At 32.3% G+C, this 19345-nt stretch overlaps 1 protein-coding gene across 6 annotated transcripts in view; it reads right to left on the bottom strand.

Moving 5' to 3' along the window:
* Positions 1–19345, bottom strand: part of LOC124368006 (inactive histone-lysine N-methyltransferase 2E-like) — a 141096-nt gene that overhangs the window by 25090 nt on the left and 96661 nt on the right. For 5 of the 6 annotated variants that reach the window (XM_046825277.1, XM_046825285.1, XM_046825290.1 and 2 more), the window contains 6 exons: positions 17260–17488; positions 16609–16755; positions 14798–14951; positions 10761–10891; positions 9256–9330; positions 2902–3231 (listed from right to left, as the gene is read on the bottom strand). In XM_046825277.1, the coding sequence (XP_046681233.1) occupies positions 2902–3231; positions 9256–9330; positions 10761–10891; positions 14798–14951; positions 16609–16755; positions 17260–17488 (1066 nt within the window). The remainder of the gene's footprint in view (positions 1–2901; positions 3232–9255; positions 9331–10760; positions 10892–14797; positions 14952–16608; positions 16756–17259; positions 17489–19345) is intronic. The other variant, XM_046825298.1, reaches the window with a different exon arrangement.

Genomic DNA, 19345 nt, shown 5'->3' with positions numbered 1-19345 from the left:
AGATTACTAAAAAAGTATTGTATTAATTATATATCTCAAATAAATTTAAAATAAATCCTATAGGCATCCAATTGTACACCATAATTGATCACATGATCACGTTTTTCGATGGACATGTTAATGTAAACAATTACCTTAAATTGAAACATTTAATATTCATCACTATGTTTCAAAGAATTGGGCAACCTCTTCAACAGGCGAATATTATAAATACAATATATAGTCGCGTAGGTTATTTAGCCACTCTTGGGTTGAGAACGGAAGAAAATTTTAATAAACATTTACTTCCAAAGGCAAGAATAAAATTAGTTTTATAATACGTAAAATTATGTATAACTTACTTTACACTTGTTCAAAACTTGATGACAAAATGTCCACAATAACTAACTAACCCACAACTGACCGGCACTGAAAACAAAATTACTTATACATTTATTACTTAAACATCAAGCATATATAAATACAATCTCTCGTCAAACCTACTACACTGACGCTACTTTTGGCGACTGCAACGAGAGCGAGTTACTTCTAAATTTCCTTTGTATTCTGTCAATTTCACATCGATGTGAACATAATCGAACTGTTGCTTCAATATCTTCATTCGCGTTAAGAAGTCGTCAATATGGACCGGTCGCAGTTGGCGAGAGTCCATTTGATTGCGTGTATTTCGACTTCACAAAAAGGCCGGGCCAGGCTCACTCCGGCTAGCATTGCCCACTGCAACCGGCCCGGCCCAGCCTCGATCGGCTCTTCGGGTGCCATTTGGGCCGATCCTTCCCGACCCGGGCCGGGCCGCTCGCACTGCGCGGGTGTCCATTTGATCGTATGCATTTTGACAGAGTATAAAAGACCGGTCCGGGCTGTGCCGGGCCGGCCGCATTGGGCGGGTATCCATGTTATTGCGTGTATATCGACTTTACAAAAAGGCCGGGCCAGTCGCAGTGGGCGCCGTGCATTAGTAACGGCAGTGGCAGACTATGGCAATTCACTCGATATATCGAACCTCGAGTTCGAACGATTTAAACATTCCAACCGTTCCGAACGCAATAATTTCAATCGTACAGCCCATGACAAACAACCCTCCCCTATAGCCCATGACGACTTAACTTTCTCTCGTCACTGAGTCACGTCTACATCTGTGCCTATTGAATTGCCATGAATCGCACGAAAACGAAACAAAGGTCAAATGGAGTAAACTGTTTTATCTCAAGATATTTATAAAAATACGTTGTCTAAAAAACTCCCGATTTTCTACAAAATACAAGCATAATTCCCGCCCTATTCAAGGCAGGTAAAATTCAAGCATAATTCCCGCTCTTCCCGATTTTCAAGGCTGCTGGACACCCTGATTAACTTATATATATATATATATATATATATTTATTTATTTTTTATTTATTTATAATTTTATGGCCTACATTGGACCACTTTAGTCACTTTATATTTTCTAGTCTTTCTTCTTTTATCCACCCAATATTTCTTCATCCTTTCCGAGCGTAATTTCCTTTCCTCCTCCGGAACCACTCTTCCTATTCGTTGTTTGTTTCTTTTCAGCTGTAGTGTAGAGTGTTTGTCATTCAATATCTTCAATGTGTTTGTCTTGTGTTTTAAATCCTCTACTGTAATTTGTAACTCTCTCATATCTTCCTTTAATTCTGTGATCCATTTAATGTCACTTTTACTATACCACAGTTTTTCTACTATTTTCCTGCTAATTCTATTTTCAGGTGTTCTTAACAAATGCCCCAGGAATGATATTCGTTTCTTTTTAAGGTTTTATATATTTATATATATATATATATATATATATATATATATATATATATATAAATAAAAAATCTTCATTCAGAATGAAATAAGTGTGCTCAGCTCAACACAAGCAAGACTCAATAAGATTAATTAGACTTGTTGTAAAATTATTTGTTTGGTTATGATAGAGCCGAGAAGAGACATCAAGTCCAGAGTGAAGGAAGAGAGGAACTAATTGAGGGGTTAGAGAGGTAAGCCTGGTTAGGGGACTGTCAGTGGGGGAAAATTGAGTGCACCTGCTCATGTATTCCAGCAGCATAGCAGAAAGCAGACTGAAAATCCGAAGGTGCCTGTCTTTTTAAAAATTAACACAGATTCCATATGAAATTTTTTTTACAATTTAAAAACGCCAAACTTTAGATATCATTCTCCCAGAGGAGTAACATATTTTAAATTCTAAAATATATAACATTAATATTTGTTCTCAACATTTTAAACATAGTGAGAAAATAAACCCGTTTTCAAAATTCAAAAAATATGTCAATACATCCGATCATATTTCACATACTTACTGTATTACTGTACAAATTTGAAATCCTTATCACCAGCTGTTTTTCATTGGGCATGATTACAAAATTACTACTTTAAATGTCTATAATTTTTCGTGAAGTGACCTAAAGACATGTTTTGTTCTTTTTCTCTTTTCAGGAAGGGTATATCTTAAAGGATTATGACTATTAAATTAAAAAAAAAAATTACTTCACCCAAAATCGATTGCACCATCGTAATAGATGACTGTACAACTTTAGCCACACATTCAGCTACATGCCTACCTACCATAAATTCAAGCAATTTAGTTGTAATTGCATAAACTTGACGATTACTAAGACGTAAAAATTGGGGAGTAAGCCAACCATTGATAAGTGTATCAACTCTAATACCAGGGCTCTAACTTAACCAATCTTGCGAATCCACAAGCAGTCAATTGTTTATGCCTAAAATTTGTAAAGAAACATTACAATACAACTAAATATTGTTCAAATAAAATAGTCATAGTAATATTGTGCAAATGTAAATTTCTAGAATTTTACTTTTTGAGAGAAATATGATTCAGCGATTTAAATTGCAACTGATCAAATATTAGATATTTACCTTCCGCTTGATAGCACTGGCAGCTGCATTTGCTAGCTGTTTCTCTTCATTACTATCAGGTTCAGGTGCTACACCAAACTCCTTATCATCTTTAAATGTTTCCATTTCTTCCACTTTATTTTCCTCCTTCACATTTGCTTCTTTCCCATCAAAAGATTTTAAATCAGCACTTGAATCTTCTTTTAGATCCATATTGTGTTTTACTTGCATATCGTCATCTTCAGATTCTTCAGTCTCTTCCTCTATCTCATTTTTCATCTCTACATCCTTGGTTTTGAGAGAGGGGGCGAGTGGGGAATCAGGTCCTTCTGAATCCTGGCTGCTCCCACACTGTCAAATTAAAAATCTAATTAGTATAACTTTCAGATAATCTTCTTATTATTAGACCTACGATCAGTGAGAACTCATATTAACAGTGAGATTCAGAATTCAATAGAAAAAATGAAAAAGACAGGAAAGAACCTGTTTTGTATGTTACAAAAACAAATCACTAAAAGTTAATTCCTCCTACAGCACAATACAGTTTAAATCAACATGATTAGCAAATTATGATTACATACTAGGAATTCAAATAAACAATGGTTACACTTATTTGGTTTGCTAGAATAAGTCTAATTTAGAATACATTTCAGGAACTTATATAAAAATATCTTTCAATAGCAATCTAATTTGATTTTTTACAACTTATCGTGATTGTACATTTCAGCTCCATTCTGTATACATAAGGTTTACATTTTTAATGTGGATACCTTTAAACAGTGTTTACTGGACAATACATTTATTAGTCATTTTATAACACAGATTTCACTGTCAAGTAATTAGTTTATGTATTGAAGATTTATTACTCTTTGGGAAACTAATTTTTAAGAAACATTCTTAAATGATTTGAATAAATTTAATTTTAATATTTTCCATGCAGATACCCTTTTCTGTGTAATAGACTAATGATAATTCTGACTGTCTGGTTATTGGCCAAAGCTTCTGCCAATATACACATAATTTTAAAAAATCTAAACAAAACCCCCAACCTGCATAATGATGAAACCGCGATTTCCAAAATAGATCTGGTTCACACATCCGATTGGCAAGAGAGAAGCATCAGGCCTGGAATCAATTCATCTGTTCACTTAGGGCTGCCTAATGAATAACTAGTGACAGAGAATGTGAAGATGTCCAGTCGGAAACATGCATCTTGAATTTAATTTTAGCAGTGCATAATTTAATTTCGTAACATTTGAATATTTTTTCCTAATAGGCTAGTAGACTTTGACATTCTCAGCACCACGTGAAGATTGATGGTAACTTTATTTACACTTACTGTGGCTGATAGTGTTAAAATACTTTAAAGGAATCAGACATAGCTCAGGACCAAATGAGTAACAAAGGAAGTAAAACAGATAAGGAAGGTACCATAAACACCACCACAAAATGCTTATTATAAATCTACATTAAAAATTTTAACATTCATTTTATTTAGAAAGGATTATTATTTATTAAGTTACTAACATAAAATACTAATCATTTCTCAATTCTTAATTACATTTTCTGCTCATAATCGCCAAATGGAACAAAAATGTTTATGATTTATTCTAGGAAATGGTTTATAAAATGAATAAGTCAATTGTATGATGCAAGTCATGTATTTAAATCAGAAGAATTAAAACAAGAATGTTGATGTAAAAAGAATAAGTTGTATAACATAGGATGAAAACAACAAATGATTGCAGTTTAATATTTACTGTAATTAAAACAAGTTTGACTATTTATAGTGTATAAAACTATTAGTAGTGAATACAGATGTGAAATATGGAACTAATTATACTATTATAAATCCAAACAGTGGTTATAATTTGTCAATTTAATTTTTTACTGAACCAAAATCGAAAAAGTGAAGATTATTCTTTAATTTTAATTAAAAATCATTCCAATAATGAAACTAAATTACTTGAAATACTGTGATTTCTAAACTAAACATTTGAAACATTGTTATGTTTACATCTGTGACTTTTCTATCACCAAGATCATCAATTCAGGTTAAAAATGTTTGTTGAAGAAGTTCAACATAACCATCAACATGATTTTAGATTGGATCCAGGAACAAAAATGCTAATGAAAACCAAAGTTTTATTTCTCTTTGTTATTATAATTATGGACTAGCAAGTTGATTAAATCAAACATAAAAGAAAACAACGTCTATCTGTTGTGAACATTATCTTCCCGACGTTGTTTAGTTTACTTCTGTGATGAGCTGTGTATAGTAAGTTTTAGTAATTGTGTATTTGTGTTTTAGTGTCATATTAAATGTGTAGTATGTTGTTGGACATTCCAATAGTGCAAATAAACATATTTTAGAATACAGAAATATCTTTTTGCTGAAATCTGTTTAATAAATTATTGGCTCTGAGTAGGCTATTGGAAAATCACTGCTAAAATTCATTTCACATAGTTTATTGTTTTTCACTTACTAAACATCATTTCTGGCACTCTTTAACTTCTGAAGTAACAATTTAGTCCAGGCAAATAGATAGTTTTCACTACAAAATATATGTTTACTGTAATTTCTTTGTCTATATATGATAACTGTTTGGATCATTGATTGTCACATATTTACAGTTATTTGAGTAAGCCGTTTAGTAGAGGAATAAAAACAGTCTTGATCAGATTTCAGTATTAAGACAGATTTTTTCTAAACTATTGGTGTTATTAATGTAGGCTAAGCCTAAGTGATGGATCATGCTCTGACCTCAAGTGAATTGATAGAATTGGTGGGACAGATCTCAGAAAGGGAATCTAATGATGGGTCAGATATTAGACAATATCTTAGTGAAATCATATTATATTGAAATACCTGATTAATATATGAATTATCTTATTATTAATTCTAAATCAGCAATGTTCAGGCCGATGTAAATAAAGATTAGCTAATTTCGTAAAACTTTGTATGTTATTGTGGGTTTGAATGGTTTCTAACTGGTGCGCATTATTACATTTTCTTTTGTAAATTTTATATTATTCTATATATTTAAATATAATTTATGTTTTCTAAAACTACATAAAATTTCTTGTCATTCATAAATGATAGATTTATAAATTTTCATATAATGTAAACTTTCAAAACTATATAATACTTTGCCATATGAAAATTTATCATAAAATTTTCCAATAACAAAAGTAACTTCTGTATACTATTCAAAACTTGAGTTATGGATTTTTTTATTCCCTTGCTGCTATATAGGTAATTTGATTCTGAGTTAGAAAATATGCAATATACCATATTTTCATGTACAGTAATATAATTGCAAAAGTTGTATTACCAAACTCTAAAATATACACCTGATTTTCATAATTTATGCACATAACTGCTTTTTGTATATTATTTTTACTATGGTTTCATGAATGTATATAAAGTTCTTGTTTTATGGAAACTAGATGAAATTTGACACAAAATGGACAATTACATTTTTCTGACAATAACTTGATTTGATAGGCATGGTCCTCCCCAAATTTCACAATGTCTTTTTTTCTAAATGTGCATTTAAGTAATGTTTATAGCCTACTTTCAATGTGAATAGTATTCTTTGTTCAATTATTCATATGTGCACACACACGGACACACACAGCTCCTAATTTATATTTTTATTAATTTAAAGAAAAAAACCTTGTGTATGAAGCTCTAGAACAGCCTGACTCTACAAGGTGAAATGACCGCCAGTTGTAGGGTTAACCTAAAAAGTTATTAGCATGCTATGACAGGTGTTGACAACCAGGAAAAGCAGTATCAATATTACACCGTGAAGGGATGATCTCGCCACAAACTTTGACATTGTTGTATTGTCTGCAATATAGCAGTACTTAACAAACTGTAAACTCTTCGTAATCTTATCTATCATGTATTAGTAAAGTTTTCTAGTTGGCATAACAATGCAACATCATCGTGGTGGTGTAAAATTACATGTTTCTTAGAAACATTATAAGGTGACACACTATACTTTATTATATATATATGCATATTCCAAATATTTTTACAACACATTTAAAAAAAAAACTAAGTGTAATTTGGTGGTTTCATAGCAATATTACTTACAGAACTCAAACTATTAGTTTTTTCTTTGTAAAACTAGACAAACCATAATGAAAATAAACATTCCTAGACACTAAAACACCAATAAAATTAGCTTACCCATGGGTTTAATGGCAGTAGATTATCTGGAATTCTGGGTTTTCAAGTAATTTAAAAATGCCATTCAAAGCTAATCAATTTGTTTTCTTCTACAAGCATTGTTAAATATTAGGTGAAATAATCACATAATTACTAATTTCAAAATCAAATTGTGTCATTTGGATATAAGTGTACTAATCTGCAGAAGGGTTAAATGGGTTCTTACTGAAGGTGTTTCCGCCGCCCGTTCTGATGGCTTTACTGTCAGCTTGTTCTACTACTAGTCCCTAACAGTCTTTTTATTTTTGAGGTTTTCCAAAACCAAAATAAACCACCTTGTGCTCTGAATGGGAGACCTGTCTCCTTTTAGTCACAAAGTACTGCAGAAGGAATATAAACTTTTTACAGTAAAAAATTCTCTATTTTGTTTCTCTGTCAGATTTTAAAATTAGGTTGTATAGAATTAAAAGTAAACTTTCAACTGAAGTTAGAACAATTATTTGTATATTATTATATTATTTGTATATGTACATTAACTCAAAATGTGTTTTTATCAGTTTATGTTTAATTTTCTAGCTCTAACTGATCCAAGGACATTTACTACAGTAATGCTACAAACATCATCCTATGTGAAGTAAAAATAACTAAAACATGTTATTTGGTCTTATAAACAACGATTCTGTTGTATGTTTAACCCCATATTTTTCTAGTCTTATTATTTGAATATTCTGCATGATAAAATATGTTTGAAGTTTTGTCACCACCAGAAAAGAGGACCAATACATTCTAAACATTTATAATTTCAAATTATTTAGTATTTAGGCTTTTTAGTACACTTAATTCTTGAAATATTCTTTTATACTTTCAAAAAACTTATTCATTTATTTCATATAAATAACCAGGCATCATTTAAATGATACAACATTTTGACAATTTAAATTAAAAAGCAACACCACTATGAATAAATTAAAATGTAACAAAATTATTTCAGTCATATGAGCAGTCAGGGTTGCTGTTAATGCAAATATGCTGTGAGCAGCAATCTGCTTTTCCATTGTTTTGTATTTTGTTAGTTGACTGCATGTCACCTTAGCTAGGCTTGTATCTTCTCTGGAATATGTAATAATTGTCTAAAAAAGAATCTGCATATGATGTTCAGAATAACTGTAGATACCTATATTAAGCTTTCTATAATCTCCGACACTTTCCTCACAGAAAGTGCTATATCTTTAGGAGGTAAAGAATTATAACCTTATACGTGATAGTTATGTAGAAGCTTCGATAGATGATGAAGAAAACATCTTATAATGTATTTCATAACAAAAGGAATAACATATAATCTGGTAGATAACTCAACTGACAATACTTACAAATATAAGATCTACAAAAATCCATACAAATCTATGGAAATACAACACTAAATGAAGGATAATTAGAAATAGTTCTCAGTAAGATGATGAGCCAGCCATCCCAATTTTGCTGTCTATTGCAGGCTCTTATCATAAGTTCTATTACGTTGGAATTTGAATTTATGAGCAGCTTTTCAGTTATCATGTATTTTGCTCTTCTGGATGATTAATATCTCTTAACATCTTTAGATACATTGGCCTTAATCTGTGGTGTAACTTTACCTATATTATGTCTCTCTTTTTATTCCATCTCAACCCCTTACTTTGATTCTACACCACACATTGTTTAGGAAAAGTCTATGCATAAGAGATGCATCAAAATAAAATGGGCCCATAATTTAATTGGATGAATGGATGGTTAAGTATCTTTCTTACGGTCATTTTACTTGCCTAGATAACGGCCAAATGTAATTTAATAATTGGAGAGCCAGTTTAAACCTCTTGACGTTCAAATAGTTTACTTCCACAATGAGCCAATTTCATGAGAGAAATAAATCAGTTCGACCTGGTACATCAGTGCAGTTAAGTGTTCAGAAACAACAATTTGAGTTTGTCACCAATATTTTAAATGTCCTTGGTTCTGTAACTATGGCTTTGTCCAATATCTCATATATTATGTTCGTGTCAAAGAATTTTTGTACAACTTATTGAAATATAATTTGTATTGGTGGGGGGTATATTTTAGTGTTTTCAAAACATAACAACCCTGACAGCTTGAGGGAAAAAAGAAAATGAAAACACAGTTTTAGAAGTACAGAAGAGGTCAAGTTCCATGCTTGGACCTACCCCATCATCTGGACATTCTTCAGTTGGCTTTAAGTTATCTTGCGGAGAAGAGACAGTGTCCTCTTCATCTGTCATCTGTCAAACAACACTGTCTTTTTACTTAGCCGTTATATCATCCTCAGCAAAACTTACTGAATATACAGTGTGCACTTGGACCAAAAGTAGATTTTTCAATATATTGCCAATAAGTTGTTATGATTTTGGATTTTAAAATGAAAAATCTACCTAAATCAACAGATTGTAAGGGTGTGGAACTGAATATATAGTTAGAGCTAAATGGATGCAGAGTAGAAGTTTTAATGTATATTTCTACCAACTTGTTAAGTTAGCTCTACATACACCAGTTAATCAACTCATCATTTCAGCATATATTTTATGCAATTTCCTCAATTAGTTATGAGTAAAATTCGAACTAAATACTGAATGCCCTACTTTGGTTCTGCTGGTGTTAGCAATAGCTCAATAGAATTTTAATATCTAAGAATTATTCTCCATACTAAAAATATTAGATATATCTAGTAAAAGAGTGTTGTAACAATCTTTATACAGTTCAGCTTCAAATCCAAGATGTTTTTATTGTTATTAGACATAGTCACAGATTATACAGCAGACAGAGTCAAAATATGTTACAGCATCATTATTAGGATTTTTGAAATTTGCCATCATTACAACATTAGCTATAAAATGTACAACATTACATTTTGAAGATTGAAATCTGCCCTCTACATCAGGTGCAAGAAATTTAATATATAAAACAGTACTTAAACCCTACAACATGCAGCAATGATGTAAGGTTCGTCCTTCCTTTACATTAAACAATTTTGTTTTTAATTACCCCTTCCCCCTTTTAAAGTGCAATTTTGGGTATTAAAAAATATTTTTGCAAATTGTTTGTAGCAGAAATATGGATATTTTTTTGTTGTTGTTAAAATGAAGGTTTCTCAGTTCAGGCACTATATATCACAGACGGGTGGTCTAGTTACCTCATTGTGTATAAATATTTCAAAAATAATTTATAAAAGATCAATTAAAAATAATCAGTAAATTCAGGACCCATGGAGCTGGTTCAAGTAGACATAATTTTCAATATTTATCAAAACGTAATATGTTTGTTAAGGAGCCTAAACAACTTACAGTAATACTATAGTCATGTGGTCCTTCCCTTACTGTTGCTTGTTGCCCAAACAAAAACTAATGCAAATTTCTTAAAGTATTCAACAGTCACCATTGTTAGTGAAAGTGCAACTCATAGGTAACGCTCATGGATTAAATTTCTAGTCTAGATTTTATGGTGACACAATTTTGAAACACAACACATTGAAGTATACCAATATTTATTTTATTGAACTGAATGTTTAGCCACTAAAGACTGTGGACTGCTAGAGTTACTACCAACAACCTATCATCAGTTTCCTGAGAGATTTAAATTGCACGACAGTGTCACATCTATTTAATAGGTCTTCTCTACAAAAATAATAACAGCAACAAGACATATACAAGTTTACCTGGCTGAGCGCCTCTGCTGTGTGGGTGGGGGTGGTAGGAGGAGTAAATGAGTGGTCCTCTGAGATTGATTCTCGTGCCAGCCGACGTTTCTTTAGCGGGGCTGCATGCTCAGTTGGAGAGTTGGATATGTCTGTAACAATCACAAGAGATAGTCAGTTCATTTGTCACATCTTTAGAATAATACAATTTTGGATCATTATATGTTACAAAACGTATAACATACATTTTGAGATCTGCAATCTGACCTCTTCCTCAGGTAAATAACTAACCTAACACATAACTACAATCTAGGTTAAAATAAACAAATTGCACTGTCACTGCAGAGGATGTCACGAGCATGAGAAGTAAATCTTAAAATCACACATCACACCAGCACAGGTGAAAGTGGAATACAAGAAAATCAATGTCTGCACTTTCTTTGGCATCAAAGCGTGACATCTGAAACAATTGAACAGGAAGGTGATGGTCAGGAGAGGAAACGGTAAAGGCAGCTGCTTTCAACCCTATGTTTTGGTATTAGTCATCATTGTGTGTGTATGAATTTTGATAGTTGAGGTTTGTTTAACTGTTTAAATCTTTTAGGTTTTATAGTTAGTCCTTTATTTAGTATTGGTATTGGCTACATTAACTCCTCATCATTCCCAAAGTCCCACACTTGTATGGCCTCCCAAAATAAAGAAAATACAAAAAAGGACTAGTAGAAAAGTTTAAAATTGCTAAACAAACAATGCTGGTCTGAAAATCATCACATGAAATGTGGTGAAGCAACATAATACACCATGAGAATTTCTTTAAACGCCAACTTACTGAGGCTTCATACATAAAATTAGAAGACCAACAGCTAAGTCAACCTTCGGTTGAGATTAGGCCACTTTGGTTACAGATATTAAAAATAGAACTAACTAGAAAACCTAAAAAGATTTTAACAACTAAACAAACCTTAACCATCAAAATTTGTACATACACCATGATACCAAAATCTAGGACCAAAACATAGTTACCCTTCTCCCTTCTGACCATCACTGTCTCATGTTTCAGATGACACACCATGATGCCGAAGAAAGTACAGACATTGATTTTCGCGTTAGTATCCCACTTTCACCTGTGCTGGTGTGATATGTGATTGTGAGCTTTATTTCTCGTGCTCAGAACTTGCATCCTGTGCTATGGTGATTTTTTAAAATTATTTTTCATTACTCCTCTTTAGATCTACCTCTTTTCAAAAAAATTATTATGGCACTAGTCAGCAGGCTTACCTTCAAAACTACCTGCTATGGTCCACTGGTTTCAAAGAACGGATAAATGTACAGATATTTTACACATAATTGGAAAGATAAAAATGTTGCAAACCACAACATTACAGACTTTAATAACTTTTTAAAATCCACAATACCAAAAGACTGCAATCCCTCTCAGACAAGGAGATGGGAACTATCACTCTCTTCAGCAAGCTTTAAGTTCCAATAGATGTGTAATACAGTACTCAATACATTATCAACAGTTTACCTGGGTCACAGTCTTGGCAATCATGCTTCCCACATTGACTCTGCATCCCGAAGTGGACAGACAACTAGAGTGCTCTCTACTAGTTGAGAAATATCGAAGGGAGCGAAACAAAAACTTCTAATATGTGTAAAATATCTGTAATTTTATGTGTTCTTTTAAATCAGTGGAACCTAGAAGGTGATTTTGCTGATTTTCTTATAAACTAGTAATAATCTTCGGCTTTTAGCCCTATTAATTCAAACCTATTTCAATATAAAGATGTAGTTGGAGAATAATGATTTTTACCCTATTAATACACGGTAGGAGTACGCCACACATCATGTGGCACGTAACTGGCTTTTCTGAGGTTGTATGCAAAATTTGAAGTGAATTTTATTCATTTTATTCTTGAAATGTCCTGCAGTCAGATACACATACTATCATACAGTAAAGACATTTGTATATGTAACTGAATAAAAAATGAGAAATTAAGTTTGCCTATTAATTTATAGGCTTTAATTACACTTAGCCAAATTCCATGGTTGAACAACATACACCATCATAGAACTTATTCTTGTTACATAGAAATGAAGTTTAATGCAAAATAGTTTACAGACGTAATCTTTCTTGAAATATCTTGCTATTGATACATTTACATTTTTGTTAATTAAGATAGGTTTCAAGTTAGTGGTTAAATAATCAAAGTTCCAGAGAACTAGGAAAAGTACTAGAATGCAAGAGTGTGCTGAAATAAAATTTTGTCAATGATATTACTTTTCTATAATACTAATGTAAAAATATTCACTAAAGCACAGCCAAATACCATGGACTGACACACAATCATTGACTCTATGGTGCCTATATAGAAATGAAGCTTCATACAAAAAGTCTATAGATGAGTTTGTTTTCACTATATTTGGACAGTCAGACTACAAATTTTTACCAGCCCCTTAAGTGATAAGGCCATGTCACACTGCCGTGGCGTTGCGTCTGTCCATCCATAGTATGAACGTTCGCGTATGCCGCGACGGTCTCGAATCCCGTCAAACTACCAGACACGCGTCCGCGGCCAACGCCACGTCTTTCTAGGAGTTGCTTAAGCATTTCAACTACTTTGAATTTGTTTAGTTATACACTGATAGTGGAATTAATAGTTTGTTATAGCTCTACAAAATTAATTTATTGTTCTGGAGCGTATTCATTAATATAATTATTATTATCAAAATTATATTCTCATTATTACATGCAATACTATTTCTATTATGAACTTGGTAATTAGGGCATTCAATACTTTGATATACCTCTTTAAAACTATTGGTTTTTATATATAAGATGCACTTGAAAGGATTATTTTGTAATTTTTGTGTTGGTGTTTTCAGTTTTGTAATAAGTCTTTATGTTTTTAAAATAAGGCCTATTTAATTTTGTTATAGATCAAACATAATATGAAAAATAACAAATAAAATGATTGCATATAAACATGACACCAGAGTATTCATTAACCCTAGAACTGGCGGTCATTTCATCCTATAGTGTCGGGCTGTTTTAGAGCTTCGCGCAAGGGTTTTTTTTAAACAAATTATTAAAAATATAAAATAAAAGGAGTAGGCAGTGGCAAGAGCGCGCGGTGCCCCGGTGAGGGGGTTGGGGAGGTGCTTTATGCGCATGCGCGAGCCTTCGTAGCATCGCCGACGTCGGCCAAGGATCGCTCCAGCCTCATAGCGCAGCAGACGGTGGCCGACGCGACAAACGTTGCGCCACGTCGGTTATGTCAGTGTGACTTGTCATATTTGACAACACGGTTAGCGATTATTTTAAAAATCCATCCACAGATGGACGGACGCGATGCCACGGCAGTGTGACATGGCCTATAGGCTTCACTGGTGCTCAGCCAATTACAAATAATATGATAAGTTTGAGAAGATGTTTAAGAGAGTTTGATAGTAAATCACAGAAAACCTAGTATAAAATATTTAGATGAAATTTGTATGTGCATTGCTTTCATATATACGAATAAATGTAGACATCTTCTTATTTTGAAATAGCACTCAAACATACTTTGAAATGTAATTTCAAGAAAATTTACTGTAAACTTATTAAAAATTGTTAATATTTACTGTTATTCCAAAAACAAAAATTTCAAGTGTTCTGTAAGATAGTAGACTAGTACAAACAGCAATAATAGATTTTCTAATTTTTACTATAGATGGTGTTAAATTCATTTAGTTTATTCTGGATATTATTAAATTAAACATTGTGGTAAAACCCAATTGAATAAAAACAATTTGAGTGCAAGTAAAGTAATTGAAACTGGATTCTTTGATATTGTGGTACGACATATTTACAGTAGCTGAAGGAACAAAAATGGAGATCGGCCAATAACATGACTCAATGAACCATAAAGTCTGTGACACCAATTTGAGAAACAAGCAAGTGCAAAGTGCATGACATTAACGTGATACAAGAACTAAAGGGCAATGCAACAGACACAAAGTAAGTGCAGAGAAAATGTATCTGCCTGCTCAGACAATTTTTGTTATTAAGTATTCACCAGGCCGACTGTTGGGAGAGTCGCACTCCTCACTGATAGCCTGCCGCAGCCAACGCTTTTTGGTAGCTCCAAAACCTTGTCCCCGCAACATCATCTCCTCTGGCTGAGCAGTAGGGGAGCTCTCTGGAGATTTGAGCCATGAGTTGATTAACCCCTAAACATTACAAACATGTTTTGAACTCTTTGCTTGTGTCAAGTATTTTTTTAAAACTTTTAAGTGAGTATTACTGACACACACACTAAGTAAAAAAACATTGAAATACATTTTATTATCGATACAAAACAAATACATGCTGAATATTTGTATATAAGTCTCATTATTTTTAACTTTTACTGAAAAAAGTACTGTACAATAGTATGATGTGACAGCATAAATGAAGAAACACTGATTTTGATATATTACGCACAAGTTTAATAAATAATATTTGATCTGCTGCAATTTTTGTACTTATCTATATTGACTAACTTTTATAACTTATATATATATATATATATATATATATATATATATATAAGCGTATTATATTATCAACAAAATGTTGATTTTACAGCTAAAAGTACTAATTTGAAAATTGAAATTTAAAACGCATTAATTGAACTTTATTAAATTTATTGTTTGAAAACCAACAATTCTTTTTACTAGAAATGGGTTGATTCCAATACTCAATACCTCAATTCCTAGTGGTATTGATTATCAATCAATATCACAGCTTTTAATAACTAAAAAAAACGGCACCCAAATTACTTAAAAAGTCATGATCTCACAATATCTTGTCTAGTGATGTGTCTAAGCTGAATCTCCAATCCACCGGATCTTCAAATAAGTATATTCATGGACACAGGTGATCAGCCAGAATGCAGGCCAAAGCTTGTTAGTGTCTTAATTTCGATACAGAAAAACATTCAGTCAATGGATAAAAAAGTACAGAATTTTTTTAAATAATATTTTGCTCATAGTTAATATTTATGATCATGCATCACCATGAGTCTGTTGTGATTACTCATGGTGCCAATTCTTATTTATCTCATAATTTGTGAAGTTGCACAAATATATCTTATATAATATACATTCTAAGAATATTTGTATATTTATATATAAACATTTATGTATAAAATGTTCACTGTTTCATTAGGAACAAAATGTTTAATATGCATAAGTTCACTAAATTTAAAGATAAAAAAGTTATATAAAATAAAACGAAATTATGTGCAAACGTTCTAACGGCATGTTTCCTTAGTTCAAATCACTTTCAGCAATGTTTCACTTACAAAATATCTCTAATTTCACTTCAACATAGATCAGTCATAATAAATAATAAATTATTATAACCTCCATAAAGTAACCACCACAGTAGAATATTGTCATCTCCAGCGCCGGCTGAGAATCAGCAATGATATAGAGCAGCTACCTTGCTAAGCAAGGCATTTGCTTTATTACTGGTGACGGAGCTCGCAATATACGATTCATGTCAGCTCCAGGGTTAAAACATATTGCTATTCTATTTGTTTAATCCCACGCAGACAATATATAAATATCATAGGCTTTTCTTCGATTGTGATATAAAAGATATGTCCTCGAGAAGAAAGGCCCCGTCTACACTTATATCTGAATTCCCAATCAAAGACTACAAACAACTTTTAAACTTACTAAATGCAAAATGAAATCATTTATTAGAATATACAAGTTAACTTGAGAATTTTTTATAATTACTGGTCTTGGAATAAATTGGACCTTTATTTCAGCTACTGAAGTTTTAGAGAACTAATAAAGAATCAACAGAAAATTATGAGGAAGTCGCTCATGTTATTACCTTCTTAGTTTTTGGAAACTTGAAGCCAGGGGCGAGAGGTCCGACTGCTGCTGCCACCAGCAAGGCTGTCTTGGACATAGGAGTGGGCGGTGTCTCGCCACTGCTAGAGCTAGTGTTGATCTGATTGTGCGGTGGACTCTCGTAGCTCTACAAAATAAGCAGTTTTTAATGTTTCTTAAATTAATTGTTTAATGTTCAATATATAAAAGAAATGTTCTTAACGTATATTGAATCTAGAAATTATTTCAATGATTTGGTAATGTTATAAATAAACCAAAATTTACATAATTTACTTATACTGTTGCTTCTCCCCAATATTGACAGTTAACAAGATACTATTTTTAACTGTATATATAAAATGATTACTTTTATTTTTCTAATTCTTCTTCCTGTCATTACTATTATTTGACAGTATCTGGTAACAAAATATCAACCAATACCATTAATTTAAATTGAATTGTCATAAAAAATTATAAATAGTGACTGTACTTAGACTGTTGTACTTCAAAACTTCCAAACTCACATGTGTCTGGAGGAAATGTAACGTGCTTCATCACTTAAAATCACTAATACTTTTGCTCTATTATTTAATTACAAAAAATTAGAGAAAATGTTAATTGCCTTTATGAAAACTGGCAATGATGGACACACCTTTGAGAACTCGACGAGGAGACCAGCTGCAGCAGGGTCATGTAAAGAGGGAGCACTAGGAGGTGGCGGGGTGGGCGAACGTACTGGTGACTCGTCTGAGGACTCTCCAGATTCTGGGGTTCGCTCACGAGTAGGTTGACTACGTCGCAAGGTGCGGCGGGGCCTCAGCACAGGTTGAGGTGTACTCTGAGATCTGCCTCTCCCTTTCCTCTTGCTGCTGACTGAAAACCTATTAAACAGAAATGTTCTTCTAGTCGATCTTTTTCAGTGAATCCTGTTTATTTGCCTAATATTATTTTTCAGCTTGGAGAATATTTAGGTGTCTGAAAACATGAAACCAAATAAGTGGTACTTACAAAAATAGTAAAATTATATATTTATTTGACACAATGTTCAATGTTTGTAAACTAGGAATAAAAAACAAAGCCACTAGTACAAAATAGTAAATTATTTAGTTAATTATTAATGTCCTACTCTAGTGCTTTCAACTTTTAAATTTGTTTCCTAAAGTAATCTTTTTGACTGATAATTCATTAAGTCTATCAGCAGCTCTCTTCTAACAGCTCTCCCCTTTTCCCCTTCTTGATTTTCTTTTTGTCCAATTCCTCGTGGTGTTTGGTTCGAGCATTTCTAGTGTACTGAATCATCTGTGGTGTGATCCGAATAGACACTTCGAACTCCACCTTAAAAATATGGAACTTTATAATAGAATCATACAGTTTTTAAATTTCTACTGAAAAATATTAACACTTTAGAGTAAATTTCTTGATAATTAAACTTTGTATTGACATACTATGCCTACTAATTAAAAAAAACAATAATTTTTCCTGAAAAATGGTTTACAAAAATTTCTGATACTTTCTCCTTTAGTCAATTTCAGCACTAAAATAAAAAAGCTAATGTACTTTACTGATAATTTACTTAGATATCTACTAAATGACCAATATTTCTTAATGAACAGCTGGTTACTAAAACAGCCAAATTAACTAATATTAGGCTATAGTTTAAACAGTTTGTGAGGATAATAAGTGACAGTTAAGACTATTTACAGATAATTGACATGTTATCTTAGTAACTAATTTATTACTAGACATACCTTCTTCATGAATTCCTTCAAACGTGTGTCTTTAAGAAACAAGAATGCTGGATAAGGTTGTCCACCAGACATTCCTTATTAATTGAGAAGCCTCTTTCCACAGCTACACTTCGATGAGACGATACAAAAAGATTTTTTTTATTTCATTAAAATGCTCTTCTCTCCATGCTGAGTCTCTGATTCCATAAGATGTCTAACCTTTCCCTTCTCCTATAATCCTTCAGTTTTCTTACTGCACATGAATTTTCACAAATATACTTGTTCTCTTTCTACTTTATCTGCTTGTATACCAGTTATCCACTTGTTGAAAAGAAAGTTTTCTAGACAAAAAAAGTGCGTGCTTTGGGTATATCCAAAGGTTAAGACAGAGGGATCACACAGAATAATCAATTCCTTGTCAATTTCAAAGCCAGCAATGATGTTTTTACTTTTACTGTGCAATACTTTCAATGCTATCACGGGTTTGCAAAATCTAAATTTGAGTTGCAGCTACCTCTTGAATTTCCATTCTTATCTTGTATCCAAGCCCAGGTCAAATCAGATATTTTTACCACAAATCAGATTATCAAACCTCTCCAAGTCAATTTTGGATGTAATTTTTAAATAAACATCAATACATCCTCTTTTACAAATGTTGTCACCAGACTTTGCATAATGATTGTTGAATCAACATGTAGGAAAGGAGCCATAGGTTTATTGTCCAAACTGTTTTAGGAAGTACTAGATACCTGCAGCTACTATTTTGAAAAAGCAGTTTTTAAATTAGCATTTTATCCTCTAAACAGATTTCCTTATTTTGAAAATTCCTGACTTGCTTATTTTTTCATTCAATGTGACCACATAGTTTTTGAGACACTTCAAGATTTCAATTGCTCTTTTAGCAACATCAATGTTTTCCAACCAAAGTATTGCACACAATTGTTTTGGACATCTTTTGGATCGGAAAGCAGTTATGATATCAGATCTTCTAGCTGAAACATTTTGAATACG

Source organism: Homalodisca vitripennis, chromosome 1, assembly GCF_021130785.1.
Source record: "Homalodisca vitripennis isolate AUS2020 chromosome 1, UT_GWSS_2.1, whole genome shotgun sequence".
Taxonomy (NCBI): domain Eukaryota; kingdom Metazoa; phylum Arthropoda; class Insecta; order Hemiptera; family Cicadellidae; genus Homalodisca; species Homalodisca vitripennis.
The sequence above is the reverse complement of the archived record's forward strand: the minus strand, read 5'-3'. Positions and strand labels throughout refer to the sequence as shown.